General features: G+C 39.7%; 1 protein-coding gene and 1 pseudogene across 1 annotated transcript in view; both read right to left on the bottom strand.

The window, feature by feature from the left end:
• The window catches only part of LOC122905272, a 70770-nt pseudogene extending 62208 nt beyond the window's left edge, over nucleotides 1–8562 (bottom strand).
• KCND2 (potassium voltage-gated channel subfamily D member 2) overlaps nucleotides 1–10493 on the bottom strand; it is a 498620-nt gene extending 488127 nt beyond the window's left edge. Inside the window, exon 1 of the mRNA XM_044246445.1 lies at nucleotides 8587–10493. Within this exon, the coding sequence (XP_044102380.1) occupies nucleotides 8587–9701 (1115 nt within the window). The 5' untranslated portion in view covers nucleotides 9702–10493. The remainder of the gene's footprint in view (nucleotides 1–8586) is intronic.
• Between the last annotated feature and the right edge of the window lie 4688 nt (nucleotides 10494–15181).

Genomic DNA, 15181 nt, shown 5'->3' with positions numbered 1-15181 from the left:
TTATACACGGTGAAGAAATTAAGGTTAAAATGACCATTTAAGAAATGTTAAATGTTCAGAACTTGTGCTCATTTAAAGACAAAAATCATATTTTATCTTTACCATGCTCATAATTCTTGAATGTGTCCCCATTATGTCTTGAATAAAACCAGAAGTCTTTATTATGGTCTACAACGTCCCTCATCATCTTGTCCCCTCTACCTTTCAGATAGCATGTTACTAAGCCCCTCCCCTTCTTTGCTTTAATTACAGTGGCCTTAGGTGGAGTACACCAAGGCTCCTCTTAATCTTGGGGTCTTTGTACTTCTTTTCCCTCCTCATCTAAAGCTCTTTACCCAGATAGTCACAGAACTCACTTCATACCTTCAGTTGGCCAACAGTCTTGTCTTACCTCATTTATTTTGTTGGTAGCACCAGCTGCTACCTTGAATTATGTATTTATATGGTTTTCTTTCCACCTCTGCCACTAGAGTACATAGTCCTTAAGGTCAGGAAATTGGCAGTTACATTTACTGCTGTGGTCAATGACAGGTAGTAAGTGATCAACAAAAGTCTGTTAAATTGAAATGAACTCTATGAGTCACATTTTGATTTGCTGGGGGTATATGCTACTGGTAAAACTGTGGGTTTCCAAAAGCATGATTATTGTTATTCTTAAAAGTGAAGAAAATGAGGACAACGGAAGATCAGGCCCACATGAGAGCGAAAAAGACAAGACCTTTCACTTTTAGAACAAAACCTTCCCATTCTATCTGACATTATTTCAACTGTCATCCTACTCTTTCAATGTTATTCTTTCTCCTTATTAACTTGGTAATTCACTCCCTATTCTCCCCACACTTTTTATAATTCAGATCGTCTTTACATAAGAGACATGTCAAAATTCCCAACGCAAAGTGCACCGCACCAGGCTAGGATATGTATCTACATGTATGTTTACATTTTATATACCTGCCTTTTAATCGCTTCAAGCAGGAACTTCTTTCTGATAGACTACATTTATCTTATGTGTCATTTATAAACAGTGCACTATTTTTAAACAATTCCATTTTATGCATAAATGAGTGGGCCTGGAAAGAGAAAAAAGTGCCAGCTCATGTTTACTGGGGGAACTGAGGTTGAAAGACAAGGCAGAACATTTCTGTGCTGATTCGTTTGCATTGTAAGTCATCCCCATATGCTTCCCAGAGGCATCTGCAATTTACCAGCATTCCCCAGGAAGAAATCTGATTAAGGAAATAGCCATTGACAGCCATTATTCTAACTTTTGAAGAAAATTAGTTACAGATCAAAGAATGTGGAGTCTCACAGCTCTCCCTTAAGTCTAAAAAGAGTAGTTTGTAGTACAAAGACAAAATACTCAAATAATAAATTCCAATTTTTCCTAACACTGAATGAAGTGAAAGATTAGATTAGTAAATTATTGCCAGTGTTGAGACTGTTCACAGCTAAGGAGCTCTGCATGCAGGCTTGTATCATCTCACGCCATGGTCTGCAAAGCTTTAATACAGATGTTTCTGCATTTAGGCACTGAGCTAGTAGGTAATAAGTCCCCAAACGCTATAGGCCCATCTTCAAAAGTCTTTCAATCTAGTTAGGAAGGCAAGGAGTAAAACCATAAGTTATATATAAGATAGCACTTACAAATGTCAAGTAAAATCCTAACTATAGATAATGGAGGCTGGGAGGTTGAGAAGGCCTTGTGGAGAAGATCATGGTTGAAGTCTGGTTCAGAAGGAAGAAACTAAAGGGTAACATTCCAATGGGATCTACACTAAAGCAAGGGACAGTCTCAGTGTGGACAGAAATGTAGAGATGGTGTTGCACCCCTATGTTTCTTTTCAGTACCAAACTATATCCCACACTGTCAAATCTAGCTATTGCCAATGGGATAGCAATGGTCATATACATACACACATACACATATATATATTTAATGTATATTTAAATAAATATGAACAACATATAAATATATACATGTGTATATACCATATATAAAAAACTATATGGTATATACTATATATATGTATTAAGTGCTTAGAAAACAGTGTAAGACATGAAGAGTCTTCTACTGGGGGGAAAAAGAGTAAAATCACACTATAGCTCTGAAGGATAAATAATATTTTCTTTTCAGTGAATATTCTTTCCAACATTCTTATTCTTTCAATGATACAGAAGTTAAACTGTATCACTCTAACAACTCCCAGGCTAACTCTTTTTTAGTTCATTCAAGTCAAAGAATTATTTTCTTCCTCATCAGGCCAGGTAAAATAGTTACCATGACATAGCTTGCTTCCGAATGGCCTAAGAATTCCCTGAACAAGAGCACATGCTTTGATTATGTCAGCTGGGCACCGTGAGACTAGAGCCCAGGACTGTATAAGTACATGCAGAGCCCACAGTGATACTGAGGAACGTGGTGTGAGTCCCAAAAAGCAGAACTAGGAGAGAAATGCATTGTCAATAGAATAAAGACAGGACGGATTCCTTTCTTATCCCTGTAGTATCAGCAGTAATCCCCAGTTAGTTATTATTACACACTCCCAGGTAATATTTCAAGGTCTTCAGAAAAAAAAATAAGTAAAAACATGAAACAAACAAAAAATGCTGCTGCTGTTTAATTACATCACTATTATGTCACACATGACACATCTCTTCTTGGCAACCAAGTAAATATTTATTTTAAAGAAAAAAAGGAAAATGCTAAGCAAATATACACATTTAAAAATAGGTATGTATGTCATGTCATATATTACCTATATTCAAATGATGACTAAAACAAAATAAAGACAGTTAAGATTTGGTTACCTGTAATGCATATCACATTTCTCTACATTTCTTTAAAAGTTCATTTTCGAGTCCCAACAATGAACATGATCTATAAAGAATTTTATAAAAATATACGTCATAGTCTGCGGGGAGCCTGGGTGGCTCAGTCAGTTAAGCATCTGACTCTTGATTCCCGCTCAGGTCATGATCTCTGATGAGATCCAGCCTTTAGTCGGGCTCTGACCTGGGCATGGAGCCTGCTTGAGATTCTCACTTCCCCTCTCCTCTGCCCCTCCCTGCCCCATTGTATGGTGTGCACTCTCCCTTAAACACACACACACACACACACACACAATGAACATAGTATGCAAAAATAAAAGTGGTTTCTACCAACAGCATGGCTCCTCATCTGAAAGATAAATTTGGTACTTTCCACTGTGTAAAGATGTATTTGATTAACATGCTAGCAATATTTACATGCAGATGCTGATGCAAGGGAAAGTAATTCTACTCATTTTGAGTAATAACTGGGTAAACCAAAAGTTTCTATGTAAATGATTCTGCAAGCTTACTCCCAACATTCCCCAAAGCTATGCAGTCAGAATAGTGATTGATAGCAGGAAAATATTTAAGAGTTCATTCTTTTTAAGAATATATATTTAACAACATATGTGTTATATAATACATATATATTAAAAGATAAACAACATAACATATTTAATATATTTATATGAGAGATATATAACATACCTGCATTACATAAAACATATGTGACATATACACAGCATATTTTTATATATAATCCTTCTCCAATCAAGCCACTCTAAAAAGAGGACACATTGATGTGGATACATTGTTAGGAAAACTGAGATGAAAAACTATTTTGTGTTTTTATTTCTTAAAATAGCAATTTATCAAAACTATTAAAATTGAAATATTATAGAGATAGTTTTGTAGAGTCTTATAAATGGACAACTACACTGAGTTTTCTGAGAGTGCAGAAGTAATTCTACTGTATTTGTTTCTGATGATAGTATACTATAGATGAACTTTTTTCCTAGATTTGTCTTCTTTTTTTTTTCCAATTTATTTATTTTCAGAAAAACAGTATTCGTTATTTTTTCACCACACCCAGTGCTCCATGCAAGCCGTGCCGTCTATAATACCCACCACCTGGTACCCCAACCTCCCACCCCCCCCACCCCCCGCCACTTCAAACCCCTCAGATTGTTTTTCAGAGTCCATAGTCTCTCATGGTTCACCTCCCCTTCCAATTTACCCAAATTCCCTTCTCCTCTCTAAAGCCCCTTGTCCTCCTAGATTTGTTTAGAAATCAGAACATAATTTTTGTAGTTAAAATCATGAAATAGCATTTTATTTTATATTTTTAAAAGATTTTCTTTATTTGACAGAGAGAAAGAGCACAGCAGAGGGAGTAGCGGGCAGAGGTAGAGGGAGAAGCAGGCTTTCTCCAGAGTGGGAAGCCCTACAGGGGGCTCAATCCCAGGACCCTGGAATCATGACCGGAGGCAAGGCAGCCGCTTAACCAAAGGAGCCACCCAGGCGCCCCATAAAGTTGCGTTTTTAAACATAAACTTTACAGAAATGCCCCATAGTGGCTTTCTTTGCCATACTGAAAACTTTGATAAAAACAACTCTGTTTCAAAATTAAAGAAGTGGTGGACCGCAGAAATTCCACTTCTCAAGTTCTTAAGTTTTATGGGATGGGTAACACAAACTCTGTTTTTTTTTTTTGTTTTTTTTTAAGATTTTATTTATTTACTTGACAGAGAGAGATCAGAAGCAGGCAGAGAGGCAGGCAGAGAGAGAGGAGGAAGCAGGCTCCCTGCTGAGCAGAGAGCCTGATGTGGGGCTGGATCCCAGGACCCTGAGATCATGACCCCAGCCGAAGGCAGCGGCTTAACCCACTGAGCCACCCAGGCGCCCCACAAACTCTGTTTTTAAAACAAGGGTCTAAATGGTTAGTAATCGTGCCCCAAATGCAGATGTTGTCTAGCATCCAAGCTCCTCAAATCATTTAACGTGCCACCTGGTACTGCTTCTTACTCACAAGTCATGAATCTGAGGTAAATGGTAAAGTTACCAAATATTTTTTGCAAAGTCACTTTTGATTATTGACAAACATTTGAAAATTTCCTAAATCTGGCACCATTTGAGTACTACCGCTCGAATGAAAAATAACAACTGGATGCTATTTGCCAAAGGTCATTAGGACAAAAGAGGAGTTCCAGGTTCTTTTCCTTCCAAGGCTGTTTAAGGAAGCAATTAGAGTTCACATTATGGAAAGGAGGGAGGTGGGGGAGTAAAAGGGTACTGAGGGCCAGTGAAGGTGAATAGATATGCAGAGAAAGAAAAGATAAAATGGAAGAACAGATCTATATGGCTACTCAGTCTAAACACTTCTAAAAATCTTTCTGATATTCTTTCTTTCACTGATTTTTTTTTTAATTGGACTTCTAAGGTTTAACAGGAAATGGGTAGGCTTAAAATTATACTTCAAAGCATTAGTTTTACTGGCAAATTAAATAATTAGTTATATAACAAGCATGGTTAAGTTACAGTACAATGATATGCTTGAGATTTCAAGGAGCACAAAGATGATGAGATGAGTACACAATAGTTCTAAGACAGACCTGGTCGTTTCTTCAGACCAAAACCCAACTGAACATTGTTTAAAAGGACCTGAGAGGTAGATAATTCTGCCAGTCCTGGATTACAAAGCTCTTGTCTTTTCTTCTCATGTAGATGATGTTTGCATGAGCTAGATTTTTGATAACCACTGTTTAGGATTCCATTTTTACTTCTATTATCATTCATTGATTAATATTAGCTCTATTAAAAATAATAGTCAAGTAAAAAGGCTTAGAAAGGGTAATGGGAAATCTTTGGTCATCTAGCAGAAACAGCTCGATATTAATTCAAACTACTGCATATTTCCCAGAAAGTTTAGATCTGACACTTTAGCTTATAAGTTTAAAACTACAGTGAAAAATAAATTCAGGCAATGGCTTTTGTTGAATGTTTTCTGTTCTTAAATAAAGCTGTGAGTCACAATGCAACCAAAGATACCAACAAGGCAGGATCTTTAAAACAGAAATCTGTTTCTCTAGGAAAATAAAATACATTATAACTATATTTTAATGAGGAACTGAAGATGTATTTCTAAGAAATTTCGCTGTATTATAAAGCATATACTTTCTTAAATGTTCATATATATTTTTCAATAAATGGATTGCATTTTTACTGCATCAACATTTCTACATCTTAAAAGTATGACTGCTCTAGTCCATCAGATCATTAATTAGCTTAATTTCCCCAAAATTAAAATTTTCAGCTTCAGTGAAACTTAAGTCTTAAAAGTAACTCGCACTTTGCTTCCAAGTTTTGAGAAAGTGTATGTACTTAATTCTTCTAATCTACTTATATAAGAACACATGAACTAAATCCATTTCATAGATTTGACTGGGGCATTATGATTTAGTTTCTTAAATCATTTCAAAAGGTAGATGCTTATTTTATTTATACAGTAAAAAAAAAACATCATTGATAGCTAACACTTTTTTTTCTTCCTAAAAGCAAAAATAAATTTTAAAATAAAATTAAAAAATTAAAGTCATTTCAGGAAAAAAACTTTAAAATAACAGTAGTGTCTCTTGTCTAGAATAGAACTTCTGGCCAGATGAAATTAGCATCTCAACAACATTCATTTTAATACTGATACTCATATACACAGTATACGGTATTAAATGATTAACTTAATAAAATTTAATCAAAATGATCCACTGATACTTCACGAAGAACACCAGCATAGACACCAAATTTAAAAACATATGTATTTCCTTTTAATGTTTCTTTAATTCCTCTTAAAGCAGAATTCTCTTTTTATTCATAAGTATTTCTGATCTGAAGTCCTGATAGTGATTTGCACTACCCAATTGTCCCTAACAAAGATTTCATACAACAAGAAGACTACAAGACTCGAAACCACACACACATATAAAATTCTCTTTGGTAAGAAAAAAGCACCTATACTACACCTTCAAAAAAGCACCTATACTACACCTTCAAAATTTGTCCCAAAACTACCAACAGGATAAGAAGGACATACAAGCAGTAGGATATGAATTTTCACTAATTCATTTTTTTTTAATGCACCAGTAGGTATTAACAAAATACATGAGACTAAATCAAAATCACAAGCAGTGTTTAGCTTTTGTTTAGCACAATTTAATTAACTTAGTCAAAAATTCTTCACATATGAAATATTCCATTAGTTGGCCATATGACAATATGAGAAATTCTGTTCAATGCAATATGGCTAATACAATTAAGTTGACTTTAACCACATTGTCATTTAAAGAAGACAATTAAATTAGCCAGAAACAACTTTAAAAAGCAGCTTTGGGAATAACTTCTTCCTACAGCCATTACCAAACCCTTAACTGAACTGATTAACTATGCAAGGAAAGCAGCAAAAAGCTGAAGAAAGGGCACTAACATCACTACTTGGCTTACCTAAGAACTCATAAAACTAAAAGGCTCTAACTATTGTATTTTATTAGATCCTGTAATATATAAATCGTGCTACTTTTCTGCAGTTTGACTAACACTAATCATTTCACTTTCCCTTTTTTCTACCAACTTAAAAAAAAATCTTAATTCTAGCTTCATATTAATTTTTTGAAAAAACATTAATTTGAAATATGCCCCTTTGGTTGCAAAACACCATTAACCCCAAATAAAAGAATACACAGAAGAATTATAGAAAGAAATCAGAATGCACAAAATTCTATTATACAATTGGCCCCTGGTGACCATCAATCTCACCAGATACTGCTCTATCTTCTACGTGTATTTAATGGTCATAGGCCCATTGCCTGATGGGATCTGTAGTTTCTAAAATGAAAAAACTGTGAGTAATAGTCATTGACTTCTTATTTTGAAACTATGAACCTCTAGTCTTAAATATGCTGCAAATATCATTCTACTTCATTTAGTAGAGTTGGTCAGTTTCAGCCCTAATATTCGAAAACTGTATAATCTATCAGCCAAAATGAAAATGCAGGTATATGAATATGTACATATATATTATAAAATTCTTGGATAATGATATCTATAATCTGTGTTTTATAATGTTATAAAATAAGAATTATGGTTCTTGGAGGAAAAATGAATGCCAAAAGTATCTATTTACATGAAAATAATACTTCAAATATACATGAAAACTTTTCATTTGAATACACTGAATACTTTCTAGGCATTTCAGTATATATTATGCATATTCATACCTTTATGTGGGTGCCAATTTTGTGTTGTTGATTATCATATCTTCATGTATTGATATATATATCTATATATATATTATATATATCCTATATATATCCTATATATATTTCCTAAATATGGAAAATATAATATATATAATATTTAATATATATAATATATTATATATAATATTATATTGTATATATAATATATATTTTTTTATTTATAAAATAAGTAAATATTTACTTATATATTATATTTTCCATATTCAGGAATTTTAAAATTTCTTTGTATATTTATCACTCTCAGGCACCAATACTCAACAGTTGCCAGCAAATCCCCTAAACACTTCAGTCGCTGTATCATACCCATTTCATAGAGAGTTCCTCAAAACCACTTAGAGAATGCTTTCCTAAACCCATTTAGAAAAGAGAAGAGCTATTTCCCCTGAATTATGTAACCTTACTGAGTCCACTCACAATCCCCTCCCATACCTTCAACCTCCATCCCATTCCATCGGATGGCACTTACCCCAGTGTAGTCATGGTGACGATGGTATACCAGAAGGCAGCAGGGATGCTGGTGAACTTGCTGGCTGAAGACCCCTTCTCTGCGTAGAACATGACCGTAGCAAAAATGATGATAGCCATGGTGAGCGAGAAGAGCAAGAAGCCCAGTTCTGAGGCACAACTCTTCAGCGTGTACCCCAGGATACGCAGGCCTTGAGAGTGGCGGGAGAACTTAAAGATCCGGAAGACCCGGAAGACCCGGAGCGTGACAAAGGCTCCGCTGACATCCTCATTGTCTGTCATCACCAGCCCAATGTAATAAGGCAGGATGGCCACCACGTCGATGATACTCATGACGCTGCGCACGAAACGGTAACGACTAGGCGCTGCAGCCAGGCGAAGCAAGTACTCAACGGTGAAGATCATGACACAGGCCGTATCCAAGCAGAAGAAGGCCACCGCGTAGCGCTCCCCGCAAGGCAGTTCTTTAATGTGCCCCGGGCTAGACCCGCAGGGCACGGTCTCTACCACATTCGCGATGACTGAGACGGCAATGAAGAACCCTGTAACGTAGTAGAACACCAGGGCCATGGTGCTGGTGTGGGGGTTCTCGAACGCCCGCCAGACCCTCTGCCGAGCAGTCATGGTGGGCAGCGCGCTCTCCCCGGTGTTGTCCGTGTCGGCGTCGTCCTGTAGCCGCTCCGCGTTCTCTCGCCTGCGGTCCTTGTACTCCTCGTAACAGCAGTCGCCAATAATCTCTGGGATGAGGCCGAAGAAGGCCAGTTCTTCATCATAAGCAGAGATGCACTCGTGGCGAGGATAGTGGAGCTTCCCGGTGCGGTAGAAATTCAAAATGTGGCGGAAGATGTCTGGGTCACGGTCAAAAAAATACTGCTGAGTCTCCGGGTGGTAGAAAAAGTCCCGCTCAGAGCTGCCCAGCAGAGTGTCTGGATAGCGTTCCAGGGTGTCCTGCCATGTCTGGAAACGGGTGCCACTCACATTGAGCACAATCAGGGCATCTTGAGTCCTTTTCCTCTCCTGCCTTGGGGGAGCTGGCATGGGCCCCGAGGCCACAGGCATCCACCCAATGGCTGCCGCCCTGGCAAAGGGCAGCCACGCTGCTACGCCCGCCGCCATGGTTCCTTGAAGTGGAGGCAAGAAGGGCAACCAGGCCTCTACAATGGGGCAAAGTAGCCACAATCACTCACTTCCGCCCGTCGAACAAAATACCACTGAGAAATGTGGTCCGGAAGTATCACTCCTATTCCACGGTAGAGCTCCTGGTGAAGTCCCAGTTCTCAGAAGGGCAAGTTTCCCTCAAACACAGGAATTTGGAGTAGTAAGAAAAAAAAAAAAAAATACAATGTCCTAACAATCACGCCCAGCAGACTCTAACCAGACCTCTTCCAGCAGGTGAACCAGGTCACTCCTGGCACAAATAAGTACACAGCTGACTTTAGACGCAGCAATTTTTTCAAACAGGTGTCTGGTTTTTCCCTGACACAGTCCGGATAATGTAGGGTCAGTATGCGTTGTGTAGGATAGAGAAAACGAAGGGCAGTCACTCAGTGGTATTCTTTTGGTGAATTAGACAACCCTTCCACCTTCCCTCTTAGCTCTTTCAAACCTTCCCTTTCCAAGTGGCCCTTCCCGCCAACGGAGTCTCAGAAAGGCGACCTGTTGTTGCAGCTTCCGAGATGCGGTCACAGCCGCTGCCCCACGTCTCTTTGGGAGTCCGGTCGCCGCCTCCACTCCTTGGGCCGTATTTGCAGAGATGGAGGTGCTGTGCGGTGGGCACGGTGGGGGGCGTTAATACAGAGCCTCCTCCCCCACGTCTGCAAACACCCCTTGTGTCTGCCAAAAGCGTTTGCCCAATCGCCCCTTCACTCTCTTTTCAAGTTCAGCTCAGGTGCAGTGTGACAGTTACAGAACACGGGAGCTGGCAGCCGCCGCCGCCGCGGCGGCAGCAGCAGCATCTGCCTCCGCGCAGAACGCGCCTCGCTCGCGGTACATACCTGGCAAAGTGCGCGCCGGGGCTGAGTTGCATAGAGACTTTCTCCTCGCCGTGCACCCGGAAAGGGAAAAGCAGAGAAAGCAGCTCCCGAGCCGCCGAATCCGATGCGCCCAGAGAGCATAAATAAAGCTCAAGCGAGCTCTTCTTCCCCTTCCCCCATCCCTCTGTGCTTCCCTCCTCCTTTTCACCTTCCAAAAGCCAGGCGCAGGCGAGCCGAGCAGCAGCAACAAGTTCAAAAGGTGCGGGGGAGGCGAGAACGGAGGGGACTGGCTCCTGCCAACTTACTGCGCCGCCGCTGTCACCGGGGCCCGAGCCGGGCGGTGCGGGGCTGTGGGGCTGCGGGGCTGCGGGGCGGCCGGGCTGGCGGCGGCGGTGGCGTGGCGGGGCCGGGGCGGGAGCCGGAGCCGGGGCCGGGGCCGGGGCCGTCGCAGGCAATCGCCTGAGCGCAGAGGCAGGAGGCGCTCGGCAGCGCGGGGGCGCGGGAGGGCGGCTGGCTGCTTCCCCGCCAGTGGGTGGTCCTGCATCTCCCCCGGCTCCCCGCGCCGCTCTGCTCGTGCGATCAATAAATAAGGAGAAAATAAATAAATAACCGCGCGCACGCCCCGCCACGCAGGTTATGAAAGGCGTCTCCTGCCTTTCCCTCGGCTTGACCTTTCTCCGCCCCCGCCCCCTCGGGCTCCTCTCGCTCCACCCCAGCCACCCACCAGCCCCGGCGCAAAATGTCACCGAGGGAGAGCATCCAGGTGGATCTGCCGGGGAGGAGAGCAGCCTGGAGGAACAAAGGGAAGCTTCACGCGCTCGGCTGCGGTGGTTTGGTGGAGGAGAGGAGGAAGGGGACCGGTGCCGTGCTTCTGCCTCCCTGGGACCCGGTTCAAGGCGAGCGTGGGAAAAGAAAAAAAAAGGAAAAAGAAGAGACAGAGAGAGAAGCTGGGAAGGAGGGTGAGCGGAGCGGAACGCGCAGGAATTGGTTGTCTTCTGGAGGCTACTGGGTAGCAAGACCTGCAGAGCCCCGCGGCGGAATTTTTAAGTGCTTTTCCCTCTTTCTATTTGTTCAAACCAGATGTGAACGTTGCAGGAGCTAATATGTCATCTATCCAACTTGTCGAAAAGTCAGACAGTCCCCCTCGGTCTAGGTCTTGCCACAACTCCTTTTCTCGTCCTTTGAGAATGACAGGAAGGATTTAGAACCCCTTTCCGAATGTCAGCGTCAAGGGGCGTGAGTCTCTGTGAGTGTGCGTCCCCTTCCTTTGCTCTGCACATCTCTGCGCATCTCTAAAATGGTTAAAGTAGTTAAAGGTGTCCGTGTGAGGGGTAAGTGATGGGGTAAGAGACTAGGAAATTGTCGCGTCCAACCGTTTTGTTTTTCGTGTACCCCCGCCTCCTCACCCCAGCCCCCCCTACACCCCCAGGCATTAGGAATTTAAAATCAAACCTATACCACTTGTAACCACTAGATGGCGTAAATGGAGAGAAGTTAAATTTTCACCTGAGGTTTGGATGCTTTGGAAAGGTGAAGGATCAAAATGAGGTGACCCAAAGGAAAATCAGATCACAGCAAATATCCTCAATTCCCCCTCTCCAAATACCAAACATACCTTTTTGGTATTTATGTGAGATACACTACTCAAATTTATTTTGAAATTTAATTTGAAAATTAAATTTCGATTACTGAATAATAGTGATGATAAAAGTCTTTAGAAATAGTGACACTTCACCTATATTAAGGGGGGGGGGTCTAGTTTTTACCTAAAAGTTATCTTTTCAAGGCTTACTTTGTTTTTAGTTTGAAAAGTAAGTGGACTGTGATGAAGAGTCTTGAATTGACTTTAAAGCCCTAGAGATCTTAGGCAGGATGTGTTAACCTTAAAAATCTGAAATGGAATACCTCAACAAAAGGACACTAACAAAAAATAGAGTCTACAGAAACTCGCCAGAGAAAGAGAAAAACAAACTTTCTAATATACAGGACTTTTTGTAGAGATGGGAAGGCATTTTTTTGTTTACTTGTTTACTGGAGTAGTTTAGGGAATCCCATGTTAGTAGTTAATGAAGTCAGAGCTAATGCACCATGAAAGTTTGGAAACACAGAACTGAAAACACCTGCTGTTTTATCTGTTTGGATGAGTCGCGGTGAAAGATGCTTGTTAACAAGTCTATATGGCCTGCATACATGAAAAGGAATATTAACTGAAAAATAAAGAAGGGACTACTTAAAAATTACTGTAAGAAAATTAACCTCTTCCTAATCCAGAAAATAAGGTGCCAACATAACAGGAGTCTCCAGAGAATGGAGAGCCATGAATATTCAATCGATGCCAAATTGGCATGACCTCCCATAAAGACCCGGGCAGGCAACCTTAATAAAGCTTTTAAAACTTCCCAGCAGGATGCTGAACACTAACAAATATAAACATAGATGTTTAACTCTACAAAACCCCTAAGTAAGCAAGAATAGAAAATCCATAATTCTTAAGAAGACTTTGAGATCTGTTCTCCCCCACTCTCTACAAGCTTCTTGATGCAACAGAAAGAATGTGGGCTTAAAAGCTAAACCCATCTAGAATCAAATTCTAGTCCAAGAAATTATTCATAGGCTTTGTTTCATCTGGCAAATTACTTAACTTTTGTTTAGAAGTTGCAGATAATAAAACTTAACTTTTTAAGCCTATTGTGAGGATTAAACAGGATAATTCTCCTGAATGCCAGTGTAGAATTTGGTACACACAAATTGTACTCAATACCAATTCCTTTTTACTTTCAATGCCTAATGGAAATGCAGACTATTTTATCAACCCTGTATTTGAAATTCCCACAGGTACTTCTGTGTTTACTCTCGCATCTGAGTTCAAGAGTCCCCTTGTGATATAGCAGTGACTCTGATATTTCATTGAAATGCTATATGAAGGCTATGTATGCAAAATTCAGCAGAACATTCTCAGTCTCTATGCTTCTCTTGCCCAGGGATTCCTGTGCTTCCTTCTTGTACTCCCATTTTACATACTCTGCTTGGTTGATGGAAAATAAACTCGGCAAGATCAAAATTGAATTCATCACCTCTCTCGTCCTCTACTCAGTTTTCTCTCCTAATGAATAAAGCCCAAGGTAGAAACCTCATGGTCATTCCACAGACACTGTCCTGTTCTTACCCCTTCCCTGTGCCATCCCCTCAAAATACACACACTCATCTCTCATCTAATGCTCCAATAAGCTTGTGTATTCTACCCTCATTACCCATCTATCCTTATACTGTACATACAGTGATTTTTTAAAAACTATTTTGAAATAATTATAGATTCACATGCAATTGTGAGAAAGAAGAGATTCCTTACACCAATCACCTAATTTCCCCCAAAGTTAACATTTTGCATATTACAGTACAATATCACAACCAGGAAATTGACATATTGGTGCAATCCACTGACCTTAGTCAGATGTAACCTGTTTTACATACACTAATTTTTGCATGTTATATGATTTTCTCACATGTATATATTTATGTGACTACCATCACAGTAAGCATCTAAATAAAAGATTTCCACGATGAGGACCCCCCTTTTATAGTCATCTCCCTTCCTCCTCCTTTCCCTATCCCTTGTCAACTACTAATCTGTTCTTCTTGATAGTTTATCAATTCATAAATATTATATAGAAGGATTCATGCAGAATAAACTTTTCAATTTGTCTTATTTTACTCAGTAGAATTAGTTGAGATCTAGCCACATTGTTGAATGTAGCAACAGTTCATTTCTTTTTATTGCTGACTAGTACCACACTTTGATTATGCATTCTCTCACTGAAGGAGATTTGGAGAGGTTCCAGTTTTGGGCTTTTATGAATAAAGCTGCTATGAACATTCATGTACAGGTTACTGTGTGAACATCAGTTTTCACTTCTTTGAGATAACTACCCAAGAGCATAACTCCTAGGTTTATGACAAGTGTATGTCTAGTTTTGTGAGAAGCTTCAATAATCTTTTCCAGAATGGCTGTATATCCCACTGGTAAACTCTAAGTTAGCTGGTTTCTCAGCATCCTTGAAGACATTTGGCATTATCACCACTTTTTGTATTAGCCTTTCTGGTAGTATGTTGTGACATCTCATTGTGGTTTTAATTTGCAGTTACCTAATGGCTAATTTTGTTGAATATATCTTTATGCACATATTTACCATCTGTCTATTCTTCGGCAAAATGCATGTTCCTATCTGCTCAGTTCTTAATTGACTTGTTTGCTTTTTACTGTTGACTTTTGAGAACTTTTAATGTATTCTAAATAATGGCCTTTTGTCATATATGTCCCTTGCAAATATTTTTCCAAGTTTGTAAATTGTCTTTTCATATTCCTCACAGGACTTTTTGCAAAGCAGGAGTTTTTAATTCTGATGAGGTCCAAATTGTCAATTCTTCCTTATATGGATCATGCTGTTGGTCTCAAATCTAACTCTACCTGGTCCTTTGTCTCAAAGATTTTCCCTGTTGTTGTTTGTTTTTTCTTTTTCCTAAATATGTTATAGTTTTACATGTTAAACACAAGTCTATGATCTATTTTGCGTTAATTTTTGCATAAGGTATGAGGTTTAGGTCAAAGGCCCATATTATTTTTTT

The sequence above is a fragment of the Neovison vison genome, chromosome 4 (assembly GCF_020171115.1).
Source record: "Neovison vison isolate M4711 chromosome 4, ASM_NN_V1, whole genome shotgun sequence".
In the NCBI taxonomy this organism is placed as follows: Eukaryota; Metazoa; Chordata; class Mammalia; order Carnivora; family Mustelidae; genus Neogale; species Neogale vison.
Note: the sequence above shows the minus strand (reverse complement) of the source record. Positions and strands in the feature narration are given on the sequence as shown.